This window comes from Drosophila montana, unplaced genomic scaffold (genome assembly GCF_035044405.1).
Source record: "Drosophila montana isolate Dmon_TW-CO22-7 unplaced genomic scaffold, ASM3504440v1 contig_3200_1, whole genome shotgun sequence".
In the NCBI taxonomy this organism is placed as follows: Eukaryota; Metazoa; Arthropoda; class Insecta; order Diptera; family Drosophilidae; genus Drosophila; species Drosophila montana.
This window is the reverse complement of record NW_026998080.1, coordinates 6,405,893-6,430,030: the sequence shown is the minus strand read 5'-3', so window position 1 is coordinate 6,430,030 and position 24,138 is coordinate 6,405,893. Positions and strand designations below refer to the sequence as shown.

General features: G+C 39.9%; 5 protein-coding genes across 11 annotated transcripts in view; 1 reads left to right on the top strand and 4 right to left on the bottom strand.

The window, feature by feature from the left end:
* Nucleotides 1-5,295: 5,295 nt before the first annotated feature.
* Swim (Secreted Wg-interacting molecule) lies at nucleotides 5,296-9,864 on the top strand. The gene is made up of 4 exons (XM_064688181.1): nucleotides 5,296-5,458; nucleotides 7,367-7,566; nucleotides 7,972-8,960; nucleotides 9,040-9,864. The coding sequence occupies exons 2-4, from the start codon at nucleotides 7,401-7,403 to the stop codon at nucleotides 9,181-9,183; spliced, it is 1,299 nt and encodes a 432-aa protein (XP_064544251.1). The 5' UTR covers nucleotides 5,296-5,458; nucleotides 7,367-7,400; the 3' UTR covers nucleotides 9,184-9,864.
* Nucleotides 9,865-10,148: 284 nt separating this feature from the next.
* Nucleotides 10,149-14,145, bottom strand: Vps35 (Vacuolar protein sorting 35). Of its 3 annotated transcripts, none has more exons than XM_064688180.1 (8): nucleotides 14,022-14,145; nucleotides 13,103-13,292; nucleotides 12,307-13,040; nucleotides 12,014-12,249; nucleotides 11,629-11,955; nucleotides 11,004-11,567; nucleotides 10,763-10,946; nucleotides 10,149-10,704 (listed from the first exon to the last, which is right to left on the bottom strand). In XM_064688180.1, exons 1-8 carry the CDS (start codon nucleotides 14,022-14,024, stop codon nucleotides 10,543-10,545), a joined length of 2,400 nt encoding a protein of 799 aa, XP_064544250.1. In that variant the 5' UTR covers nucleotides 14,025-14,145; the 3' UTR covers nucleotides 10,149-10,542. The 3 variants fall into 3 exon arrangements, with proteins under 3 accessions (XP_064544250.1, XP_064544249.1, XP_064544248.1); XM_064688179.1 differs by lacking the exon at nucleotides 14,022-14,145 and adding an exon at nucleotides 13,710-13,959; XM_064688178.1 differs by lacking the exon at nucleotides 14,022-14,145 and having other exon boundaries at nucleotides 13,103-13,420.
* Nucleotides 14,146-14,175: 30 nt separating this feature from the next.
* Nucleotides 14,176-15,625, bottom strand: LOC135432465 (deoxyribose-phosphate aldolase-like). The gene is made up of 3 exons (XM_064688182.1): nucleotides 15,419-15,625; nucleotides 14,770-15,353; nucleotides 14,176-14,708 (listed from the first exon to the last, which is right to left on the bottom strand). The coding sequence occupies exons 1-3, from the start codon at nucleotides 15,459-15,461 to the stop codon at nucleotides 14,280-14,282; spliced, it is 1,056 nt and encodes a 351-aa protein (XP_064544252.1). The 5' UTR covers nucleotides 15,462-15,625; the 3' UTR covers nucleotides 14,176-14,279.
* A 786-nt stretch (nucleotides 15,626-16,411) lies between these two features.
* On the bottom strand, nucleotides 16,412-18,746 carry LOC135431909 (putative ATPase N2B). 2 transcript variants are annotated; one of them, XM_064687318.1, is made up of 4 exons: nucleotides 18,074-18,740; nucleotides 17,005-17,607; nucleotides 16,689-16,952; nucleotides 16,412-16,619 (listed from the first exon to the last, which is right to left on the bottom strand). In XM_064687318.1, exons 1-4 carry the CDS (start codon nucleotides 18,488-18,490, stop codon nucleotides 16,509-16,511), a joined length of 1,395 nt encoding a protein of 464 aa, XP_064543388.1. In that variant the 5' UTR covers nucleotides 18,491-18,740; the 3' UTR covers nucleotides 16,412-16,508. The 2 variants fall into 2 exon arrangements, with proteins under 2 accessions (XP_064543388.1, XP_064543389.1); XM_064687319.1 differs by lacking the exon at nucleotides 16,412-16,619 and having other exon boundaries at nucleotides 16,827-16,942; nucleotides 18,074-18,746.
* Nucleotides 18,747-20,356: 1,610 nt separating this feature from the next.
* Nucleotides 20,357-24,138, bottom strand: part of LOC135431325 (hormone receptor 4) — a 48,028-nt gene continuing 44,246 nt past the window's right edge. Inside the window, exons 13-17 of one of the 4 annotated variants that reach the window (XM_064686401.1) lie at nucleotides 23,890-23,981; nucleotides 23,435-23,627; nucleotides 21,149-21,284; nucleotides 20,919-21,071; nucleotides 20,357-20,843 (exon numbers count right to left, since the gene is read on the bottom strand). In XM_064686401.1, coding sequence (XP_064542471.1) covers nucleotides 20,726-20,843; nucleotides 20,919-21,071; nucleotides 21,149-21,284; nucleotides 23,435-23,627; nucleotides 23,890-23,981 — 692 coding nt within the window. In that variant the 3' untranslated portion in view covers nucleotides 20,357-20,725. The remainder of the gene's footprint in view (nucleotides 20,844-20,918; nucleotides 21,072-21,148; nucleotides 21,285-23,434; nucleotides 23,628-23,889; nucleotides 23,982-24,138) is intronic. The other 3 variants (XM_064686402.1, XM_064686403.1, XM_064686404.1) reach the window with 3 other exon arrangements.

Below are 24,138 nucleotides of genomic sequence, written 5' to 3'. Positions count from 1 at the left end.
ATTTTAATGTCATTGATACGCGCTCAATGCCAGACTTAAAGCATATAGACCCCCTCTGGGGAGTTGCATTTGAGTAAAAACCTGAACAAAATCGCATGGCATGCGAAATATTAATACCCTAGTAACATTCTGTGGACGGGGGGGAGGGGGGAAGTACACGGAGGGGCGCCAAGTTGCAGACAATTGAAATTGTAATTGAAAATGAAACGAATCGACCAAAATTTTAACATTTATTAAACACAAATATGCCAAAAAATATTTTATTACTCGGCCACGGGCTAAGCAGCAACGGTCAGCCGTTTGTTGCTGCCGCCAAATTGATGCCCTATAAAAGACACGAGGCAGTGTATGCTAGACGTATAGAGATTTGATGACAAATCCACAGACCTATAATTACATAGAACTATGACCTATAATTACATATAAGTGGAAATTAAACAATACCCTATAAAAGATTTGTTCTATAGAGATTTGATTGAGAGCCTACAAAAAAAATGAACCTACAAACTTGTATGTAATTAGCTATGAATTAAACAATACCAAAGCAAAGTGTAACATATAGAGTCCACATTTAATACTTAATAACCAAATACTATTCGCCCAATAATTAAAAGAAAAATTATAAAGCTTAAAAAAAAGGTAAATAAAGCTACTCTGTCATTTGAAAACTATTTCTAGGGTATTTCTTTGTCCATTACACGATTCTTTCACAAATGCTTCATTGTTTTTGGTTGAGTATTTGTTAAATTGTCGCTGTCAAAATTAACTAGAATTTAATTCAATTGAATTTATGGTCACACTTCCACTGACGACCGTCTTCAAAAGCCAATTCGATTTCGTCATTATTTGACGTGTGGGTCTGTCCGATATAGAGAGAAAGGCCCTAAACACACAATTTGCTCGAAATGCTGATGCGAATATCGCGTGCAAATGTGCCCAGCCTTGGGGAACATATTGCTGCCATCCCATATAGCCGTACGTACCGTTGCACTCGCTAACAGACTCACCCGAAAAAAATCTAAGTTTCAATTTGTTGGGCGTGAGAAATATTTTCCATACTGAAGTCAAGAATTTCCGTGTAATGCTGCCAAATAATTGGCACGGTTGTAGGTGCTGTAATTCCTTGATATTGCATTCTCGGAATGTACGTGCATAGCCCAAGGTTGGCTTTTCTATGATGTTTACCCTCTCATTGACCTTGATCAATTTGGAGAATCGAACGAATTTCTTATCGAGCTCACAGTTTCAGACAATACGTTAAAGAACCACCCATTGTCCATGAAATTGATTATCAACAGAATCGAATATTTTAATGAGTCGAAATTAAGGTGTTAACACATCTATTTAACGTATCTTTCGTTTTTATTTATTTATTTTTATTGCACCTCAATGCACGGTTTTATGTCGTATAGGTAAACATTACGCTTGGCCATAAAACTCGGCGAATAATTTACGTTTTTTGCAACTGACAAACTTCCCTCAACATATTCAGTTTATCATGATATATTTACTTCTGTGTCTCTGGAAATGTTTACTGAGTAACCCATAAGATTCTTGCTACTTTTATTAAACAGCATTAACTATTCAGCTGATGTGTGACAATGACCAACTTTTCTGATCTATCAAGAAAATGCGAATTAAGTAAAATGCTCGACTAACAGCTGCCCTGTATTTGATATTTGAATTAGATATATACGATCCAAGATCAGATAAACTATGCTGTTGTCGTTTGTTCTCTTGGGATTCAAAATATGATTAAATATATATTTGAAATATTCAACACCTTTTTATTCCCTCAATATTTATTTAAGTTAAAATTATAGGATATTTAGTTTAAAACAAATGGGGCTTAGAACTAGGAAAGGAACTAGAAGCCCCACAGTTTTTTACCAAGAGTACTTGATAGATCTAGAATTCAGGGCTTGCTTAAAATTTGTTTATTTTCTAATATTTTCTAATTCCCATTTAATTAGGCTTTCACAAAAATACTTCCTAGTCAACAGCCCCTTTAAGACCAATACGCAGGGTATATGCCCAAGGCTTAGATAAGTGAAGCATTTCAAGTCTTTGGCATAGAATTTATATACAATATATGTATTGCGAAACAAACAGATTATTGTTCTTTGGGCATTATTGACTAGGAGCTGTGCTGATGCAATCGTTTTAGTTGCCTAATCCCAAGGCAGATGATTGTGCACAACGATATCAGTGCAAGCATTCCAAAGCCATAGACAATTATAAAAAAAAAAAACTTTGCGATCTAATCGCATTTGTCATCCACGTGAATACGTCACAAAGTTGACAGCTTAAAGAATACAATTTTAATTTATCAATGGGTTCGATTACGCTCGTTGTCTGATAAGCTATTACATGGGTAATACAATTAGGAGTATGTACTTGAACTACTTTTTTTGGATGATAAGAGATTTTGTAACCTGGAATGTTCAGTTCTCGATAAACAGAATCTCAAAACTCAAATTCTACGCACTTTTTTTTCCTATGGGGCTGGAAACTTGAAGTGTTGTTTGTTGTTGTTCGTTGTTGTAGTTATTGTTCGTTGTTGTTGTTTGGCCGGCAGTTCATAAATATTTTATCACATGACTTAAATACATTGGAATGCCGCAGTTCAGCGCTGATACCGAAGCACAATATTGACTGGCTATTGACCAGAATGACAATATCGTCCAATGTGCCCGGAATTGGTAATAATAATCAACTAAGTACCTAATAGCATATAAATATCAGCTAATTGAATGCCTAATCATGTTGTCGGCCGCCAATCGAACTGCCAAATTTTGGACAGTTCGAAGCCAGCCAGATGGTATCTATCTACACTCACGATCCTGCAGGTTTGCAATAAGCGTGCCAGCTGCTTGATTATACGTAAGTCATTCATAAACCTCCCCAAATGACGTATCAATTAGCGTGCTTATTATAGAGACGACACGCTCCGGACATGTTGTCATCGGCATTCACATCAGACAATTCAGTTTTTGTACTTGAAACAGAAGTCAAGTTCAATACCTATACACATGCATATATTCCTATTGTTCTTTTTCGTACAGTGCTCAAATTCATTTGATTGTGCACAAAATTAACCGATTATAATGTGGAATGAAATATAAGTCTGTGATACTATTAAATTTTAAAAAGAAAAGCATTGCGAAATCGCTATATTCCGAATTTTCGCTGAATAAATATTAAATATATAGTATATAATATCGTATATAGTATAGTATGTATAGTATAGTATAGTATAGTATTTATATATATAGTATAGTGTATATATTAAGTATTTCCTAACAAAACGTAATATGACCTTGTTTTGATCTATGCGTACATCAAGTTCGTCCATTATATGTATATCTTAGTTCCTAGCATGAATCAGTTGGGAATTGAGTTCCTCAAAGATAACAACGTGTTCGACTTTTGATATTTGCAATTTGTATGGCAAATATTAATAAAGACAGTCATTTATTTAGAACGAAAGTTAAATAATGCCAAATTTTGTATGTACTTTATTAGTCATTTCCTTTGTCAAGGTTTTAGTTGTCGATTTTCGAATCCGTCATATTAGATTAAAGTTGTGTTGATTCATAGAAAGCATTTCCGTTCTAGGTGAGCTGCAACGTTGAATACCTTCAACTGTTTTTTTTTTTGAACTTCTTAAACTTTTGCCATTTACCAAAACTGTGGGTATTGTTATGTTGTCCTCTCATCCTAGCCAACCGGCGGACAAAGAGTTTCTTTATGCTGTGTTTACTCTTTGTAATGGGTCAACATAATGTTGTTGTTTATTTATTCGTTTTTTTTTTTTGGTGTGGTCAATCTCCGGTTTCTGCTATTCTTTTGTTTGTTTGCGTTTGGCCCAAAAGCGATTTTCGTACTCAGACAGAAATCGGCCATAAAACTTAAGTTTAATGTCAAGCAAATGGCGACACTGGGAATTAGCAAATGTCGACGTCTGATGGCTTTATTTCCATAGCTTGATATGCTCTGGGGCATTTATGGATATGAGGACCATGAGGAGAGACTGTTGCCCTGAGCTTGCAAGTTGATTTTAATTAGCTTTCTTAATGGGTCGGCTTATATTTTGTTCGGTTTCTTTGTTGCCCAGTTTTTTATTATCATCTGCTTTTCGCCATGTGGGCGTTAAAACTGAGTTACGATAAAAATCTCCCAGTTCTAATATTCTGAATAATCTCCTAATAGAGAGTTGAGAGGCGAATCTTAAAGAATACCACAAAGAACTACCAGCTCTCTAAATAGATTCTGCAGCGGCTGTGAAAATATTGTACATACATAATAAAAAAGTATGCAAATTCCTGCATTGTATTTATGTGAAAAACAGAAGCGCCGAATGATGCCAAGCGAAATGCCAGATCCAGATAGATATCGAAATGTGCCAATTGGACGCACAGATTTCAGTTTATTTTTTAATGTACATATAGTCATCAGCGCGTTCTCATTGAATACAAGAAGCTATTTACTCAAATTTCGCACTGATTTTGCCAAAAAAAAAAAGTTGAGTAAATATTTGATATGTATAAATATATGTTTGTAGAATTTATCTATATTTTGATTTGATTTTACAGCCTTGAACTTAAATTGGGTACAATTAAGTACGTTCGTAGATATATCGTATCAATTTCGTTTGATAATAAACACAAACAAGCAAACAAACATTCAAAAAATAAAAAATATTCGTAAATTAACTGCGCACAAGAAATGCTCACGCCTTTGCCCCGGCCAAAGGTCTTGGCAAACAATTTAAGGAATTTTACCAAAATTCCATGTCTGTGTTACATATCACAGGTTTGCATCTGGCGAGGAATACGTGATACTAGTGGAGAATACACATACACATGAAAAGTGTCTTTTTGCATCTTCTCTGAAATTTGCCATATAAAGCAATTATTATTGTGCAGTGGGAGAGCTTAGAAAACTGTCTCTGTTAACGGAAGTGCTACAGCTAAAGCAATGCGCTCTCCTCTCTCTTTCTCACAGGTACATACACCTCTATACAAGCAGCAAGCGGTGGGCAATAACAGCGCAGCTTTGTCACAAACACTGTTAACTTAACAGGGCTGTTATAGCCCGCGCGTTCTCGCACACTCGCTCTCTCTGCCTCTCTCGCTCTCTCTTTCGCACGCCACCTACACACCGCAGCATTTATTGCAGGCGCTTAACAGTAACAGCAAACAAAAAAGTAAACAACAGCAACAACATTTGCAAAAGAGACCTCAACAGCAGCGACGGCTTTGGTTTGATGGTGCCCAATAACTTTTATTGAATTCAGTCATCGGCTGGCCGCGATCGCTTGAGGAACGTGTTGGCGAAAAAAAGGAAAAAACAATTGATTATATTATTATTACGGTTCTGTTTGGCAAAAGAACTAATTGGCTGTAGTGTTAAATTTTGAATAAACCCCTCATTAATTGTGCAAGTTATAAAAAAAGTTAGTATAACTACGTATACTTAATATATTTAAAAATTCTCAAAGTGATAATGTTTAAATTTTTATTAATGAGCTTAGATTATGTGCGTTCTTCTTCTATGCCAATAATTTTCGAAAACTTGCAAAAATGTTCAAATATTTTTGAAAAATTTAATGTGAAAATGTGAATTTATAGAAATAGTGCAATTATATTTTATTCACACTTCGAAAATATGTGAAATTGTTTTTCGATGCATGTCTATAAATGTGCAACAAACAGCTTGATTCAAATTATTGTTTATTTCTTTTCGAATATTTGATAACAAAGATATTTTTCTGGTTTCATTATAGTATATTTCATTTGGGGTAAATAAACTCTGAAAATTTGCAGAGCCGAATATGATAAAGCTATTTTTATCACGTTTTATTAAACAATTCAAATGCGTCCGTTAAGCACATATTTAAAATTAGTTTCCCTTATATCAATTAACACATTCCAGAATTTTTACCTAATTGAATTTGGCCATCTAATTGGCGAATCAAACTCTTAAATAACTTAACACATAATTAAAAACGGGTTCAGCTTCAAAGAAATTAAAACAAAAAGAAAAAGAGTTGAGAATCTTATACAAATGTTTGAACACCTCGTATTATTCAAACACTATTTATGATTCGATAATTGAATAAATTTTGTGGCACTCAATAAAAAATATAATCACAATATAAGCATAAAAACTCACGAAACTGGAAAAATTGATTTGCAATTTGCATTTAAATAAATAATAAACCTTCTTTATTATTATCATTATTTCATTTTTATTTTTTTTATTTTTTGCTAAACAGTCAAACAAGTTTAATGCTCTGTCATAACTCTCCGAGTCCCGTGTCCGGAACCCAGCAAAAAGGGGCGCTTTGTGCCTCGTTTTTTTTTTATATTACTATTTCCATTTTTTGCTGTCTTTGCGTAAATTTGGATTCGGTGCCTGAACCAAAGCCAAAAAAAAAAAACAAAAAACAAAAAACTTTCGGGCTTAAAATGAGTTTTTAAAGCTGACGTCATCAGAATTTTTTAAAAGTTTACTGTTATTTGATTGCTGGCGTTTCGGGCTATGTTTATGTTGCCAATTGTGGCCCACAATTTCGGGACTATGCGGAGCATATCAGTTCGTTGCCTATGTTTGCTACTCACAGATCTATTTGAGTTCCTAAAAGGAATTGATTCTTATCAATCCACAAGTCCATTAATTAGGATCAAGGATCATATCTTCTTTGACATCCCAAACAATCTGCAATTCATTTTATTTTCCCATAAACTTTTTGACAATATTCGCAACTGGCTCTAGGGTATCGTCTAGTCCATAGCTGTCGGTCATTATAAATTTGATTTGACAATGCATGAAGTGAATTTGTGATGAGCGTGAAATTTCAAAGGGGTTTGTGTGCGTGCGCTCCTTAATTTTATTTTTACAAGCCAAAAATATGTGTTAAACTAATTGATTTCGTTGGTTTTTACTACGTCTCTAGCTCCAGTTCTTAACTATAGCATAAAACCGAAAAAAAGCTATGCAAATGCTGAATTTAGGAAGCCAGCGAAACCAGTTTAGAACTACTTCAGCTTTATTTAGTCATGCATAATTGAAATTCATCGAGACTTAATTAGACTTTGATGTTCATATTTATCGCTGCATGGGGCGTATACGTAATACGCAAATTTCAGTAGCTTTCTATTAAAAAAAAAATAAAAACAAAAAACAAACGCTGATAAGAGCTAAGATAGCTAATTTGTTGACAAATTGCAAACTTCTTATCTAATCGCAGCCTCACAATTTGCGAGCGATGATCTCATAGAGTTCCAGACTAGTTGGGATTAGATACACAAAAATATTTGGGTTAATTTCCACACTAATCTATTTACTTTATCAAATACAGTTGAACGCACCTAGCTGTATTTCAACTTTAAGACATGGCTGTCAAGTGCGCCCTGCTGGGGCTCTCACTACTCCTGGTGCTTCTTGGCCTGGCCGATGCCTACGATCACACACTGAAACTGGACTTCCCGGGTCCGTATTGTGCGCGACAGAACACATGCTGCAAGGATCGGCGCGACGGCTGCTCACTGCCTATATCCAGTAAGTGCCAAATTCGAATATTTCCCCATATTAATTAAATATTTCCCTATATTCATACCTAAATATAGTACCTTATTCAAATATTTCCCTATATGCTACCCATATTTGAATATCCAGTTAATACTCAATTCAAACTTTTCCCTGTATTACGACCTAAATATTGTACTTAATTCAAATATTTCCCCATATTTCTACCTAAATATAATACCCAATTCAAATATTTCCCTTTTTTCCACCCATATTTGTATATTCAGTTAGAACCTAATTCGAAATATTTCCCTTTTTGCTACTTACCCATATACAGTTAGTTCCTACTCCAAATATTTTCCCATATCTTACCCTTTTTGGCGTTGCCAGACAGTCCTTATAAATCTGCTAACTGTCATTTATTTCCTTCACTCACAGCAACACTGTGTTATTGCGATGAGTTCTGCGATCGCGATGACTCCGGTGACTGCTGTCCGGACTACCGTTCGTTCTGCTTTAATGAGCCGGATCCGGTGCTCAGCTGCCTGCACAACGGCATATATTTCCACAAGTACAACACCACGTGGGACAATTGCAACGAATGCCGTTGCCTGGACGGCGGCCGGGTGCAGTGCGACACGGATTTGTGCCTCACCGACGACGAGCTGGTCCATAGCGTCAACTCGATTCATCGGCTGGGCTGGTCGGCGCGCAAATACGACGAATGGTGGGGCCACAAGTACAGCGAGGGTCTGCGCCTGCGCCTGGGCACCAAGGAGCCCACCTACCGGGTCAAGGCGATGACACGTCTGACCAATCCATCGGATGATCTGCCAAGTAAATTCAATGCCGTGGAGAAGTGGTCCAGCTATATATCCGAGGTGCCCGATCAGGGCTGGTGCGGTTCCTCCTGGGTGCTGTCCACCACTTCGGTGGCATCCGATCGTTTCGCCATCCAGAGCCAGGGCAAGGAAGTGGTCCAGCTCTCGGCACAGAACATACTCTCCTGTACGCGTCGCCAGCAGGGCTGCGAGGGCGGCCATCTCGATGCCGCCTGGCGTTATCTGCACAAGAAGGGCGTTCTCGACGAGAAGTGCTATCCATACACACAGCATAAAGACAACTGCAAGATTCAACGCCACAATAGCCGTTCCCTAAAGGCCAACGGATGCCAGCCGGCGTATGGCGTCAATAGGGATAGCTTGTACACGGTGGGCCCCGCGTACAGTCTGAGTCGCGAGGCAGATATCATGGCTGAGATCTATCACTCGGGACCCGTACAGGCCACCATGCGCATCTACCGAGACTTCTTCTCCTACTCGGGCGGCATCTACCGCCAGACGGCTGCCAATCGTGGTGCACCCACCGGCTTCCATTCGGTGAAGCTTGTCGGCTGGGGTGAGGAGCACGATGGCGTTAAGTACTGGGTAAGTGGAAGGAAGAACATTGATTAAGCTGGGAAGCTATCGGAAACTCTTACTTAACTTTGATTTCTCCACTTTGCAGATCGCGGCCAACTCGTGGGGTCCTTGGTGGGGCGAGCACGGCTACTTCCGCATATTGCGCGGCTCCAATGAGTGCGGCATCGAGGAGTACGTGCTGGCCTCCTGGCCGTACGTCTACAACTACTACAACACGAAGTCGGTGTAAATGGAGCCGAGTGGAAAACTTCTCGTAATCTCGAGCTATACGCCGTGACGAACAATTTATCTCATGTTTCAAAATTTTCCATTTGCTGCGACACACTGAAAGTGAATTAGGCGCTTCTAATTGTAAATTTATGCTAGAACTTAGGTACTAAAAATGATTAGCTTTAAGTCGCGCTGAGACGACAACATTGTTAACTGCCCCCGGCTCCAAGTCCAGCTCCAGCACCCAACGAAATAACTCTTCAATTTTTATAGCCACCTCACCCTGTACGACTAATTTACCGAGCTCTCGATGTATGGAACTGCAAATCAATTCGTAACACAAAACTGCCACATATTAACTTCACCGTCCTGCCCCGAACGACACTCCCTCACACATAATACTGCCACAGTAAATAGCAAATCGTATTCTCGTCGAAGGACTTTGGAATTCGCTTGGTCCACCAATCAGGTTATTTCGATCAAGGCATGATGATGAGATGCGCAAAGGTATTCAAAGGAATGAATAGGAACGAGTTGGGTCTACGTATGTCGAATTACTTCGTTATAAGCAAATGTTTGCATACTTATCCACACTCATGTATTGTAAATGAAAGCTAAGTTAACTGATTTATAACCGGATTGAACGTGTTCGGCTTTATAATGTATGTATATTTTTAATAAACGAATTGTATTCATCATGGTTGCGTCGTCTTTCCTTATCCCCATTCGTGACAATAACATTCGAATACTTGATATTTGACTATTAATTTGCTAAAAACAATTTGATCTTAACTTTATTTATCCACAATGAAAAATCTGTCAAATTGCATATAATCAATAATTGGTTAATGATTAATTTATAATGGTATAATTTTTCGTTTTAGATCTTTTCCTTTGTTTAACAGTATTTCACATTTTTATTTATATTTTTTTTGTTTTTTTTTTTTTGCAAGGGGTTAAATAATAGAATACAATAAAATACAATTCTTTATCGGGGGTAATTACTTGTAATTATGAACTAAATACGCGATAATAAAGGAGAAAAATCATTAAGAATGTTGATACTTTGCACTTACAATTATATAATCGAAAATCAAAGTCATAAGCACTTTTTTTTTTGGATAGTCCTTGCACTATCCTAAACAATCTACAATTTATCATGGAATTTCGTTTCTTTTAGAAAACACAGTTGTTACCGTTGTTTTTGATCGTTTTGCAAGGTTCTGCATTATTCTCTGTTTAACCAGCCTTTTGAAGAGTGGGTTTTACTATTTGCTCACTGATAAGTAGCTTTACAAAAATAGGCGTGATCGAGGGGCGTTGTTTGCTGTGTTTTTAAGTGGTTAGCAAATGGAGAAGGAGGAGGAGGAGTTCTTCATTAATTGAGTGTGATGCCGGCAAAAGAGACTTCCAGTGCGGTGTCATTGGACTCCATGCGGCTGCGCAAGTGCGCCAGCGTATTCTTATAATGACTCTCAATCTGCTTAGTTTCCTCGCTGGGTTCCAGATTGGGCAGCTCTTCGTTTACCTTGGCAATGAGCTGGCAAATATGATAGAATGTAGTGCAGCACATGAGTTTGTCAGTGTGGGGGCTTTACCTGATTCAGCATGGCCACTGTGATGAGTGAGTTGCCGCGCTCAAAGTAGAACAGATAATGATTCAATAGTTCCACGTACAGTTGCACTTGCACGCCCGTATCCAGACACTGTGAGGCGATGCGTGCGCCCTTCTTCAGACAATCCAGCGTACGCTTCTCATCACGCATCTCCTCACCATTTTGCCTACAAGAATTGTAATTTTCAAATGTCTGCTTTTAAATGTTTTTTCGATTGACTCACTTGCCGCTCCAGAAGAGCGCCGCACAGGCCACAACGCCGCGACACTGATCCGGCTTCTTAAGCAGCTTGGACGCAGCCAGCGCACAGTTGGTGCGCAGCGGCTCGGCGTTTTCCTCGCCGAAACAGGACATTTGCTCAAATGTGGACATGATGAGCGTTATGGCCGCCAGCTGTGCCTTCGAGTCGGATATCTCATCCTCGTACAACGAGAAGGCCTGCGTCATAAATTCATAAGCCACAGTCTCGTGATTTGTATAACGTATCTCGCCAATAACCAGAGCGCCCTGCAGATAAAGGCGCAACGCCAAATCGGGCAAATCCGCTTTGGCCAATGCGCTGATTGTGCTGTGACAGTACTGCACAATCTTCTGACACTTCTTGTCCCAGTTCTCATCCTGTTCAGCTATTGCTTTGTATTTAAATGCTAGCTGATAAGCGGCGAACACAAGTGGCGGCAGGACATGCTTCAGTCTCTGGCCGCCGCCGTTGCCCAAATGCTTGCGCGCTATTTGCAGCATTTTGTATTGCATGTCCGGCTCATCGGATTTCAGGAGGTGTATAAAACTGCGAATTAAAATACATATGAAATTCAGTTTCAACTCTTTTCGATGCAGCTACAACTTACCGTGCCACAACGCCCTGCTCCTCCGCAAACTCCTCGGCATCAGCGCTATTATTGGCAGCCGTCGTGCTCGCCTCATCGTCCTTGATCAGCGGTGTTATGATCGTCAATATGCTGTCCGCCTGATCGGCTGTGGGCACTTGCGTTTCATTCTCCAATATGTTCATAACCAAATATAATGCCAACGATTTTCGCGAGGTGTAATCGAACTTTTCCAGCAGCGGGCAAAAGTTGTTCAATTGTATAATGGTCAGCGCATTATTATAGAAATCTATGCAGATGCGCAGCAGGCGCGAAAGTTCCTGATTAACGGACAACAGGTGTGAAATGCTGAAAGTTAAGTATAACAATTAACGTATTTTGATATCCAGATATACAAAAGACTCACTTGTTCATGTTCATGCGATCGAGTATTTGTGCGGTTGTGCCCAGCACTTTGTCCACATAGTCGACGCGATCGGCATACACTTTCTGCGCTAAGCTGAGTAAGGCCACTTGTAGCGATATTGTGTCCTCGAGCGGCATATCCGTGCGGGTCTGCACAATGTTTGCCACCTGCACGCTGAACACCTCAAACAGCTCCACTTCGGCGGGTATGATGGCATCAATGGCATTGCCGCTCGTCTGTAATCAAATTGGATTATAATAAAATCTCTATAAATATTCAAATAGCGCACTTACCTTTCCGCTGCGTTGATTATAGGCCGCCAGTCGTTCAATTAGCGAAATAATAATGTTCTTAACATTCACGCCTGTCTCCAGCTGTGCGCAGGACTTTAGGAACGGATCGAGTGTCTGCAGATGAAACTCATCAGGAAATACCTGAATAATGCACTCCATCAGATACTCCTGCGCGATAGCATCCCGACAGCTAACCACCTGTTCCAGTATGCCGGGTAGTATCAGACGCCTATACGTCTCCAGTGTTGCTGATTCCAGCTGCGACAGACGCACCAGATTCGTGCCCACCAGAATTTTCAGCTCTTCTCGCTCCTTTTCCCGGCGCGTCTTCTCGCTGGAATGGCCTTGGTGCTGCATGCGCACCCACAATTTATTCATTTCTGCGAAATTCGTCAGTACAAAGTCGATAGCATCATACACATTGCCCTCGTGCTCATTTTCTGCCACCAGCACATCGGGTAGAATGTTGCGGGTGCACTGCAGCAGATAGTTGCGAAGAAAGAGGCCGCGCAGAGGATGCTGCACGCCTCGACACATCTCCACCAGATCCTTGAGAATGCTGCGCTTTAGCGTCGAGTCGTTCTTTATGTAGACAATGCCCACTGTGATGAGCAGGTAGAGGCGTGGGACTATCGTGTGCGAATACTGAACCAATTCATACAGATCCGTCTCCTTGTTGCTTTTCTCGCTGAGATACAGTTCCAGGTGGCACAGCTCATTCGTGACGGACATGTCTGTGCACAAATGGAAATATATGAAGAATATACATCTTTATGCCAATCTAATATGTACTTACATAGCTCATAGTAGCTCTTGGGGGATAGCATCGACGTGCGCAACTCGCTTAACATTGTGCTCGCACACTTGAGGGCGTCCAGCATGCGCTCCTTGTCCAGGAAGTGATTCATTTGGAATGCCTGTTTGCGTGCTGCACCGGCCGCCTCGGCGAGCAGCTTCTCCTGGTCGTCCAAACCATTCGGCATCGTCTGGAACGAGACATAGCATACAGTGTCGGGCAAAGTGGGCCAACCAGTCGATGTGCGCGAATACATGAGAGTGTGAGTAATGACGATGACACGAATTTGAGAGAATTGAGAGAAACAACACACAAAATACAAAACACATAGCGAAATGAGATGAGATAAGCGTCGACAGCTCATTCGGATGTTGCTGGATTCAGCTGGGCACTGCAAATGGGCGAACGATGATAACACAAAAAACAAGAGCTGAAAATGGATTCGCCAAGAATGCGACCAATTGCCGACTGCGCCCCCCGCGGCGTGCATTTATCGTGGAAGCGAACAAATAGTAGTAGTAAATAATTAATGTGAACAGCTGTAGATAGTGCAAAGGTGGGTGGAGTGGAGTGTTGGATTAGCGTTGCCTGTGCGTGGCGTATTTACCCTGGTTTGGCCACCAGTGGGCACTTGGCCGCTGTACGTGGCGGAGTTCCAGGGATACATGCTGGATGATCGGGGTGCTGTGCTTGTGGTGGTGGTTGAGGTTTTGGTGGTATGTGGTTATGCGAACACTCCTGTTATGCTGGCGGCCGCAGTTGCAAGTTGCACAGGTTTTGCCGCTAGCAAAGTGGGCGGGCGAGGGCACAGTCAGCGTTTTCAGTTTGTGTTTTCTTCAACTTAATATGGTATTTGCGCTAGGCTGAAATGTCTGCTTCCGGCTGCTGGCGATTACGCGCTGATTGGGAGTGCACTTACCATTACAGCAGCGATGAGTGGGCGGTGCAAGGATGCGAAATTGTCTTAAATTAAAGTAATTTTTTCAATAGTTTTGTACTCAATGTGACCAAATGCGGTTAACAGTAAGAAACCATGTATGCACAAATACCAAACAAATAAAAATACCAATACGTGTAGCATAGAGCCTGGTCACACTTCCTGATCATATTTATTCCAGGCTTATATTTAATAAAATGAAATATATTTTCCACTGCTTTATGTGATTAAAACGCACATTTAATTTTCGAATTCCCGCTTTTTGCGCAGCTCCTTGCAAAGAGCATCTACACTACCTTCCTCTGCGTCCGGCGGCTTACTCTGATTGGCCTCAGCCGCTTCGCGTTCCAACTTGGCAACACCGTCGCGCACAACTTTTTCAATGTCATCCAGCAGCCCGGAACCGCCAAAACGAAAGCGCGTCGGTGTCAACCAACGACTGCCCAGCGTCTCGTTAACAAGCGTCATCCAGGAGATCGCGTCTCGCAATGTGCGCACCCCACCCGCTGCCTTCAGGCCAACTATTTGGCAAGTGCGTCGCTTGAACTCTTGTATGGCAAAGATCATTACCAAGCCGACTGGCAGGGTCGCATTCACAACCTCCTTTCCTGTGGAGGTCTTAAGAAAGTCTGCGCCCGCCATCATGCATACCATGGCCGCCTTGTAGACCTGAACAGTAGAGAAATTCAAGAGAGGATTCAGCTGTTGCATGCAGCGGCGGGCTACTTACATTTTCCATAGTACCCAGTTCACCAATAGCCAAAATGGCCTTGAGAATTGCGTGGTCACCGCAGGCGCTGCGCATGAGCACCACCTCGTTGTAGAGCACCTCCCAGTCGCCTAAAAGCGCCAGCTGTCGGTTGATAACAATGTCAATCTCTGTGGCGCCCGCCAGGATGGCGTGACTTATTTCCTGCAAGCGCGTCTGCAGCCCATATTGGCCTGTGGGAAATCCAGTTGCCACAGCGGCAATAGCCACTTTATCCAATTGGTTAAACTGTTGAATTGTCGTATGGGCGTCCTTAATACGCGCCGGATACACACAAACAGCGGCACAGTGAATGTCCAGCAGGAGCGTGCGCTCAAAGTATTTGTCGAAGAACTGCGGCTCAAAGGGATAACAAGCGCGCACACATAGTCGACGCACGTTCGCTCGGGTATCGTCTCCAGACAGCGAAGTCAAGTCTGTCAGCATGAGCGCTCTCAGGGCCCAGGCGATTTCGTTTACCCCAGAGACAACACAACGCTGGGATAAGCTCGCTGCTATCTCCTCCACCTGACGCAGCGATATGTTGACCGTTAGCAATGAGGGATCTGAGTAAACCATTTCCATATCATGAGTGTAGAGGACGTTATATATAAACATTTACGGGGCTTACCGAAAGGCAAGGTTTTGTTCACAATCAAAGACTTGCCGTCCATAATGGAACCGGGACTTATACTAAAACTAAGACTTAGGATTGTTTTGACTCGATTTAACCGGAAAATCCAAACATTAATCTTCGTGTAAAGGTAAGTGCAAAAGAGTTATCGTTTGATTTCGGCAAAAAACTATTGACAGTTGCAATACCAAAAATATTTTATAAATTGAGCATATATTGAAAATGACTTCAAAGTCAAAACTCATGGGATCTTGGCTAGAAAATGTTACATAGTCAGCGCGGCCTTAGAATATGTATGTACGTGAAACACAAACATACACACGTGCCAACTACATAAGTGCATACATATTCCTACATATCTACTAACATACATACGTACATGCATATGTACTCACTTACACAAACAAGCATACATATGTATATATGTACATGCTAACATACATTACTATGCACCTACATACATATTTTTACACATATATATATACTTGACTACATGCATATATACATACATAACTAATTACATACATAAATTAAATTACTTGCACTGGCAACACTTGTTAATTTACCACTTACTGCTTATGTTGAAAGCATGAAGACTAGCAGGACCTACTTGAATTCATGAGAATCGCAGAGTAGAGCACTAGACAAAATACGTTTTTATCAATTTTAGAAAGCAGACGGCAGTACACTTGTGTTTGCTATAGGGAAACATACATACATACATACATGAACAAGTACATTTCTATATAGTTATATACATACTAACAAACACATTCAGACACAATTTCATACAGTCATATATAAATATTCGTAATAATTACGATTGTGTTAATGTCGCCACACCTCCAGAATACACATGGCTTTTTATAATATTAGACTGATAATGATTTGCATTGTACTGGTGGTCGTTGCCTAATTAATAAATGGACCGATAACAGCTAAATTAATTGGATTAGCGCGTTATGAGTATGTAAATAATAACACGAAAAGTTATTAATTTGTGACGGCCAGCAGAAAATAGGATAACATTTAATTCTACTAATTACACTAAAATTTGCATTGATTTTGGATGGGATATGTTGCTAAATTAACGATGCTTCGCCCACTGTTCCCAGTACTCTTGCTTCTGCATCTCATATAGACGTGATATTGTGCGCTCAAAGGCAAAAAGTTCCTCTTCACCAGTAAAAACGCTCGACTGTGTTGCATGAAAGAAAGAAAAGTTCGAATATGGATAATATATTTTTATTAGCATATTGGTACTCACCGAATTCTCGTTCAGTTTTAAGTCATCCATTAGTGCACGATCCGAATCAGACATTGAACCTGATTTGTCCGAGAGTTGGAATAGATTGTCTAGCGATTCATCCGCTGAGATAACTACGCGCACTCGATTATCGTATAGTGTATCTATAAGCGTTATAAAACGACGCATTTGGGACCTAACGTTCAGATTCAGCTGAGGCACGTCGTGTATGAGCACCGTGTGAAAGAACTGTGCAATTTGCAGATAGTCGCTACCTGCTAACGGCTAAGAAACATAGATTAATGCCAGTCCCATTATATTATCGAGAAATACTCACGCGATCGCAGAGCTCGTCGAAGCTGCTATCCAAGACCTGGCCACACGTGCGTGCAAATTCCAAATCGCGACCAAAATGCGTGATTGTGCGAGGTCGAATGATGTCATTCTCTTCGGCGCACAGAATCTTGAACATGCGATTCATATTGGCCTCGGCGTCCGTCTGACCTTTCACGAAATAATTCGTGTCGCCAGATTGAGCAATGCGCCGATAGTCAATCGAATCTAGCTTCGCTGTCTTGCAGCGTTGCTGCAACAGAGCGATAAACGGCAAAAAGTTGACGCGCTGCAATCCGTTTTTATATAGATCCTCAGGGTGTCGATTGCTTGTGGCCACTATAACAATGCCCTGCCTAAATAGGTGGGTGAAGAGCCGCTTAAGTATCATCGCGTCCGCAATGTCTGTCACTTGGAATTCGTCAAAGCAAATGAGCCACGACTCGTCCGCTATCAAATCAGCGACCGGCTTAGTTGGGTCGAAGGGTGCGGGTTTCTCCGAGTTAAAGGCACGATCGGCTGGACCCTGGCGCTCCTTGGCCTCGTGTATGAGCGCGTGCACTTTGGTCATGAAGGCGGTGAAGTGTACTCGACGCTTGCGGGGAATCTGTTGAAAAGAGAACATTGATTAAATTGGGTATTTTTATACATAATTATTAAGTGGTATATAGTATTAGAAATGGTTGAAGGGGCCTTTGGCTAAGGCATAGGATAGCCTGGGATCCGAAACCGAAGGCGGCGGATTGGAATTTAGTTTCTAGAGATCTAGCCTTAACAGTCCTTGTTAAAAGTGTCGTCTAAGTGAGCCAGTCTACTGTTCAAAAAGGATCCCAGCTCGAATTCTGGGATAGCATTAACAAAAATAGACTGTGTTATGTAAGAGCAATATTAATACTTGATAAACCACATGGTATGATATTAAATATAGATGGAAGCAGTACGTTCGATTGCATTATATCATGAAACATATGATATATAAAAAGACGGGACTGAAGATTGTTGAGTACGGTGCGTTGTATAAGCCAAATATTTCCCTTATCGTAGCCTCTGAGAAAACGGCTGTTTACACACACCTCTGTACAGCAGTCGTAGAACAGATCCATAAGCGTGGTCTTGCCCACACCCACGCTGCCATAAATGTAGAGACCTTTGGGGGAGTGGCTGCCCGCGGTCAAGTCATCATCGGCATCGGTGTCTTCACTGGATTTCTTGCCAAAAATCGATTTAAGGAATCCACCGTTAGATGAGCTTTGCGTGCTTGGATGATAGTCCTGGAGGCGATGGTAGAGTGCGTCCAGCTGCTGCATTGTTTGTTGTTGCTTATCGTCAGTCATCAGTTGACCGGAAGCAACGCGCTGCTTATACTCTTTCATGGGGGTCAGGTGGCGGCATTGAAAGGCTGCACATGTTAGCTGAGTAACGGGGAGCAACAATTTCACCTGGAATTGCAGAGTGCTGCGCGCCACAAAACCCACTTGATAAAGCAACATGCTATGGCCTAAATATTTATATCACACGATTTTTGGTAGACTAAAGGAATACTTTGCGTCAGCTTAACATATTACATAAAGCACTGGGGCGTCTTCCGCGTTGCCGAAACGATGACCGCGAATTTTGTACGTTGGCGTTGGCCGTGAATTTATACTGCTGGCCAAATCACAGACAGACATTCGCCCAGAATCGAACAGCTGTTGTTGATTTTGCCATTCACTGTCATTGACTGTCGTTAAATGAACAGCTGTTGTTGTTTCAATTGAATATCAGTTCTGGTTCATTTTGGAACTGGCGGTAACGGTTTAACGAACTTTTGCATAACCGTTGACTGTCGTGAAATGAACAGTTGCCGTTGTTTCAATTGAATATCAGTTGTAGTTCATTTTGGTTTTGGCCGTAACGGTTTAACGAACTTTGCATAGTTTGAATTTAATTTCGATCCAAGGAAAAAACAAATATTTGATTAAAGTTCAAAGTTTACACATTTATTATACATTTATTACACATAATAATCGTAATCGTAAATGGAATATATTCGACTCTCAATCTTTAACTTTCTATTGGGCTGCTACCTCATGACAACTTTTTATTTATTTATGGCTGACTTTCGCGTTTCTACATAGCTTTATACATTCGGTTTTTAAACCAGTTTGCATCTGGGTGTATTCGCCATTTACTTTCCACGGCTCGAATTCATTTTGGTTTAACATTTTTCGGCTGGATTTTATGCTGGAGCAAAAAAATACATCTAAATATTTTGACTAATAAATTCATAGACAAGTTTTACATTAGTATCATTTTTGTTGCTATTTTTTAAAGTGAATTGGGCATTGCCAAATTTTTGTTTTGTTTTGTAAGTATTATATATTCTTTTAAATTCCATTGTGCTGCAATAGTTTTGATATACAATACACTTTAGTTCACATCTATAATTATGAAGCGCAAAGTTTTCTCAACATATTAAAATATCTACGAGCTGTTAAATTGTGACATTGATATTCCAAAAAAAAAAAAAATAAATCTTTGTTGCACAGAATCTTTTCAAATCTGTTACAGACAGTTATTGTTGTACCCTTGATTTAACTTTTCTAAATATTTTCTTATTTGTTTCTTTTGGATTTTGATATTCTTGTTAATTTTATGTAAGATCTAATCGAATTCCCCGTTAAAGGAGAATACAAATTTTGTGTGGTAGCTCTAGTTCAATTTCGAATGGTCCCGACTTATCTAAGAAACCTATAATATGTGCCTATGCTATGCACATGGTTTCCGCATCAAAAATATTTTGCTTGCATGCGCCGAAAATAAGCAAATTACTTAAAAACTACATAATGCAAATTGAATTTGAATAGTATAATGAATTTTTACTTATTTTTTTTTTTTTTTTTTTTTTTGCTTGTTTTGTTTGTTTTGAATATTGAATAATCAATTTGGAACAACACGAAGATTAGTACGATTTAAAAAAATGCAATTGAATTAGCATTATAAGTATATAATTTAATTAATTATAAATTCTATTCGGCGAACAATTGCCAAACATTCTAAAAATCAGTACAATTGATTCATATCTCATTTTGGGTTATAATTCAATTTTTAAAAAATTACCAAAAATTATTGCTTTTGATTTGCATTTACCTTTTTTTTTAAATATCAAATATAATATAATATGCTATTAACTGGTCAAATTTTGTAAACTAATTTGATTTCATTGACTGTTTAGTTAAAATTGTTAAGTTTTAGTGAGAAATGAAATAAAATAATATGTTTGGCATGGAAGTCGATTTGGATTGTACGTAATTAAACGAAAGCAAACACATTTATAAAATAAATTAAAAGTATATTTATATTTGTTGAATATGTACACAAAGTTTCATACACAATTATAAGGACTTAACATAAATAATATTAAACTGACTAGCATTAAAGTATATATTTTATAAATTATACATATGTATATACAGAGATAATACAGCTATGAGTTAGGAGTCTATTTGTAGCTTGTACGTTTCAAAACTTAGGCGAAATATATTTTAAGGGAGCTTTTCTATTTATTGTATATGTAAATAATCCTCTGGATTTTGTATGCACCGAATTTGGGAAAACCAAAAGGCTAAATGGGTTAATAACTAAAATTTCCCCCCCTCTCCCCATGCTATTTGCTGCCCCATGCTCAGTCGATGTGTGTTTGGGTGTGTGTGTGTTGTTGTGTGTGTGTTGGTGTGTGGAGGCGATTAGAGCACGTGCAGATTCTCGCAGCTCTTCGACTTGGAGTCACGCGTCCAGACGCGTCCAAGCAGACCCTTGACCTTGAGGCTCGTGGAGGTTCGCGAACCGCGATATTTACGTGGGCTACAAATGGAGAAGCAGAAAAGAAGTTTGCTTGTCATTAGCTGGCAGGTGTTAAGGCCAAAGTGTGAGACTCACCTGCTGTGTGCGCTGCCCGGCGGCGTACCAGCCGCATCTCCCAGCGGCCCTCCAAGCGGACCCAGCGGCGAGTTGGCATTGAGGCAACCAGCGCTGAGCGGTGAGCAAGCACGACGCTTGGACTTGCGAATGGAACGCTTACGAAACAGATCCCTAAAAGTTGCATAACAGAAATAAATAGCATTATAAATGTGCAACCGAAAGTTTTGCAAGCTTTTTAAAATACCAACCTGGATTTTTCGGGATTTTCGAGCTTGAGGCGTATCTGCGATAGCAGACCCACGAGCAGCTCATCTACATTGTGATTAATTCCAACCGATGTCTCAATGAATTTGCAATCATATGCAGTGGCCATGGCTTTGCCCTCTGTAATAAACAAGTTGCGAATTTTTTAATTGCCTCGTTGAATCTCAGATATGCGGCAAGTTAATCAAATCAAATTGCGTCGCTTAGTTAAACTCTTGGGCGTGTAATAAAAAGCAAAACTTGGACACTTAATACCTAAACACGTTGCCCATTAACCTCAGCCACCCTGCACCTGGCCCTCTGTTCCAGTCCCTGACCTTGCCCCTGCTCCTGCGCCTGGTGCTACCATGTCTGCCTTCTCTATAGATTTCGTCACGTTTACTGCGCCTGCTGTCGTTAAAATCTGTAGCCTACGACTACAATAAGTAGCTATGCGTTTGTTTTCGCAGGCCTGTTTTTATGACAACCACACTCGCAGACAACCACACACACTAGCACACACACACACCCGCTCAAGAGCTCATATATATAGATTTTTATTAACGATGTGCGAAAAAGTTGGCGTCATTTTATGAGATTTTGATAGGATGTTCCCATCTCTCTTACTCTTAAATGCCACCAGCTTATTACGGTGCTTTTATTAAACCTCCAGCTGGCTAAACATTCTGTACTACGAGAAGCTTTAAAGATTTATATGAGAAATATTAAGCACCCCCTTCGTCCCCTAACCATCGGCATGGTACAACAAAAGTCAGTTGGCTCCTGCTCAGGCGCCTTAATTAAAAGCAAACAAAACTCATAAACAATGAAAACTACTTGGCAGCCAAATGGCAAATGCTATGAATTCTAAATGTTTCTGAGTGCAGCTGCTTAAATATAGTATAAACCCATTCCGTATACCGATACTCATCCTGCCTTATTAAGCGTGTTTTCTATGCATTTTCACGGTTCACTTGCTTTAATTGATTTTTTATTTATTTATTTACTTATTATTTTTTCAGTTATTAAATTCGTTGAGGTATCCCCATATTTTCGTTGATGTTGCTCCTCAGAATGCTATAAATATTTTATGAAATTTTGGTAAACAGCATCCCCCAAGCATTCCCTTTGTATTGACAACAATAGCAATGAGCTTATTAGGGCGTAAGCCGCAGGAATGAAATGTAATCAATTTTGCGCTTAAACAATTTTCCTCCGCGACAGCTTACCCCTCGCCGCTCACAGTTTATTTGCCTGCCCCTTGCGCCAACCTGCTACCGTATGACCTAAATTTGCTTCTCGTTTTTTTTTTTTTTTTTGTCTACTGTTGACGCTGACACTTTCGTAAGCGGCCATTAAAAACAAATGTAATTTGTGAAAATATTGAATTTGTTAGATGAAAGCCATAAGCCGGGCATGAGCGCCTGCTAACGATGAATAAATCTGCTGACCGTTTAAATTGATATAAAACAAGAATAAGCATTTGACTAGCAGATGCCACAACATGAATACTCTACTTCATGTTAAATTTGCCTCCTGATCTACCAAGTGGTAAATTTCACTGTTAAATACTCTCAGCTTACATAATCTGCTATATCAACAGAAACAGAAATGTTATCCACTTTAACAGTGAGGTATTCGCTTAAGATATGTTAACTTCACTTTATAGCGGTTCATGTGAAGTAAGTAAGCTAAAATCTGTTAATGTGAATAACTTTCTTTTCTGTTGGCAAGCAAACAACTGGTTAAAAAGCCTGAAAACACTTTCTATTTTAATAGTGTCACAAACATTTCATTCATCATAAAATGTGAGCGAATTTTGTAGGGTATTTTAAGTGGATGTACTTAAATGTACATAAAAGGTAATGAGCGTCCAGTAAAGCAGTTGAGCGACCTTCACTAGCTTTACTTTTATCGATGGCTCGTTTTATATATATATATACATATGTCTTCATACATATGCATGATGTGTATGTGTGGGTGTGTAGGTGCGTGTGTCTGTGTGTAGATGTGCGCTGGGTTGGGCCAATCGGCAATCGACTTCCGCTTGATCAACTTCCATTGAAAACCCAGAATTAAAGCGACTGCAGCTGTCTGTGGTTGCTTTTGTGGTGTCCTTTGCAGATATCCAACGACACTCAAATACATACACACCCACACACACACACATTGTGACAGTGTAGCTATTTTAACGTAATAAAAAAAAAACCCAATCGAGCGCATTTTGAAGTGTTAATGAAAGGAAAATCTGGAAATCGTTTAGTCAGCTGAATTGAGTCTCATTTATTTACCTTCGGATGTAACGAGTCGACTCCTGGCGAGGTCCGCTTTGTTCGACACCAGTATAACGGCTTTCTGTGCGATATTCTGATTGGTCCATAGCACCTGAAGCACCTGTTCGGCAATGTTAAAGCTGCTTCGGTCCGCGGCAGAATAAATGACGCAATAGCCATGTGGATCATAGTTGGTCAAGCATTCATCCGGCTGTGAAAGCAAAGGACACAAAACTGACATTGAGTGAGGTTCAAGAGATGCCTGAGTTGTGTAATGGTGTGCGTGTGAGTGTGTGTGTGTGTCTGTGTGTTGATTGTATATGTTAATGGCATTATGAAATGTCACAGATAAAGTATCTCTAAGGTTGAATGATGGTGACTGGTGTGGATTCGTGGGGATTGACCTTACTTCAAAGTGACATTTCGAGTGTGCGGGCAAATAGCTATATCTCTATATAAGTCATAGTACTTACAGTCATCTCAGTGTATCCATGATCTATGAATATTAATTCGGACTCCTCGCCGCTGAGTAATACTGATACGGCTTTTTCGCCAGATTCATCATCTGTTTATTGAAAAACAATTCATTAACAAAGAGCTCCAATATATTAAATATAATATATATAAAATAAAATATAGTTTATAATAACCTAGAGCAAGATAAAGCTACAAATAAAAGGTGCAAATAACGTGAATTTCATTCAGATAGTTTATGTTTTACA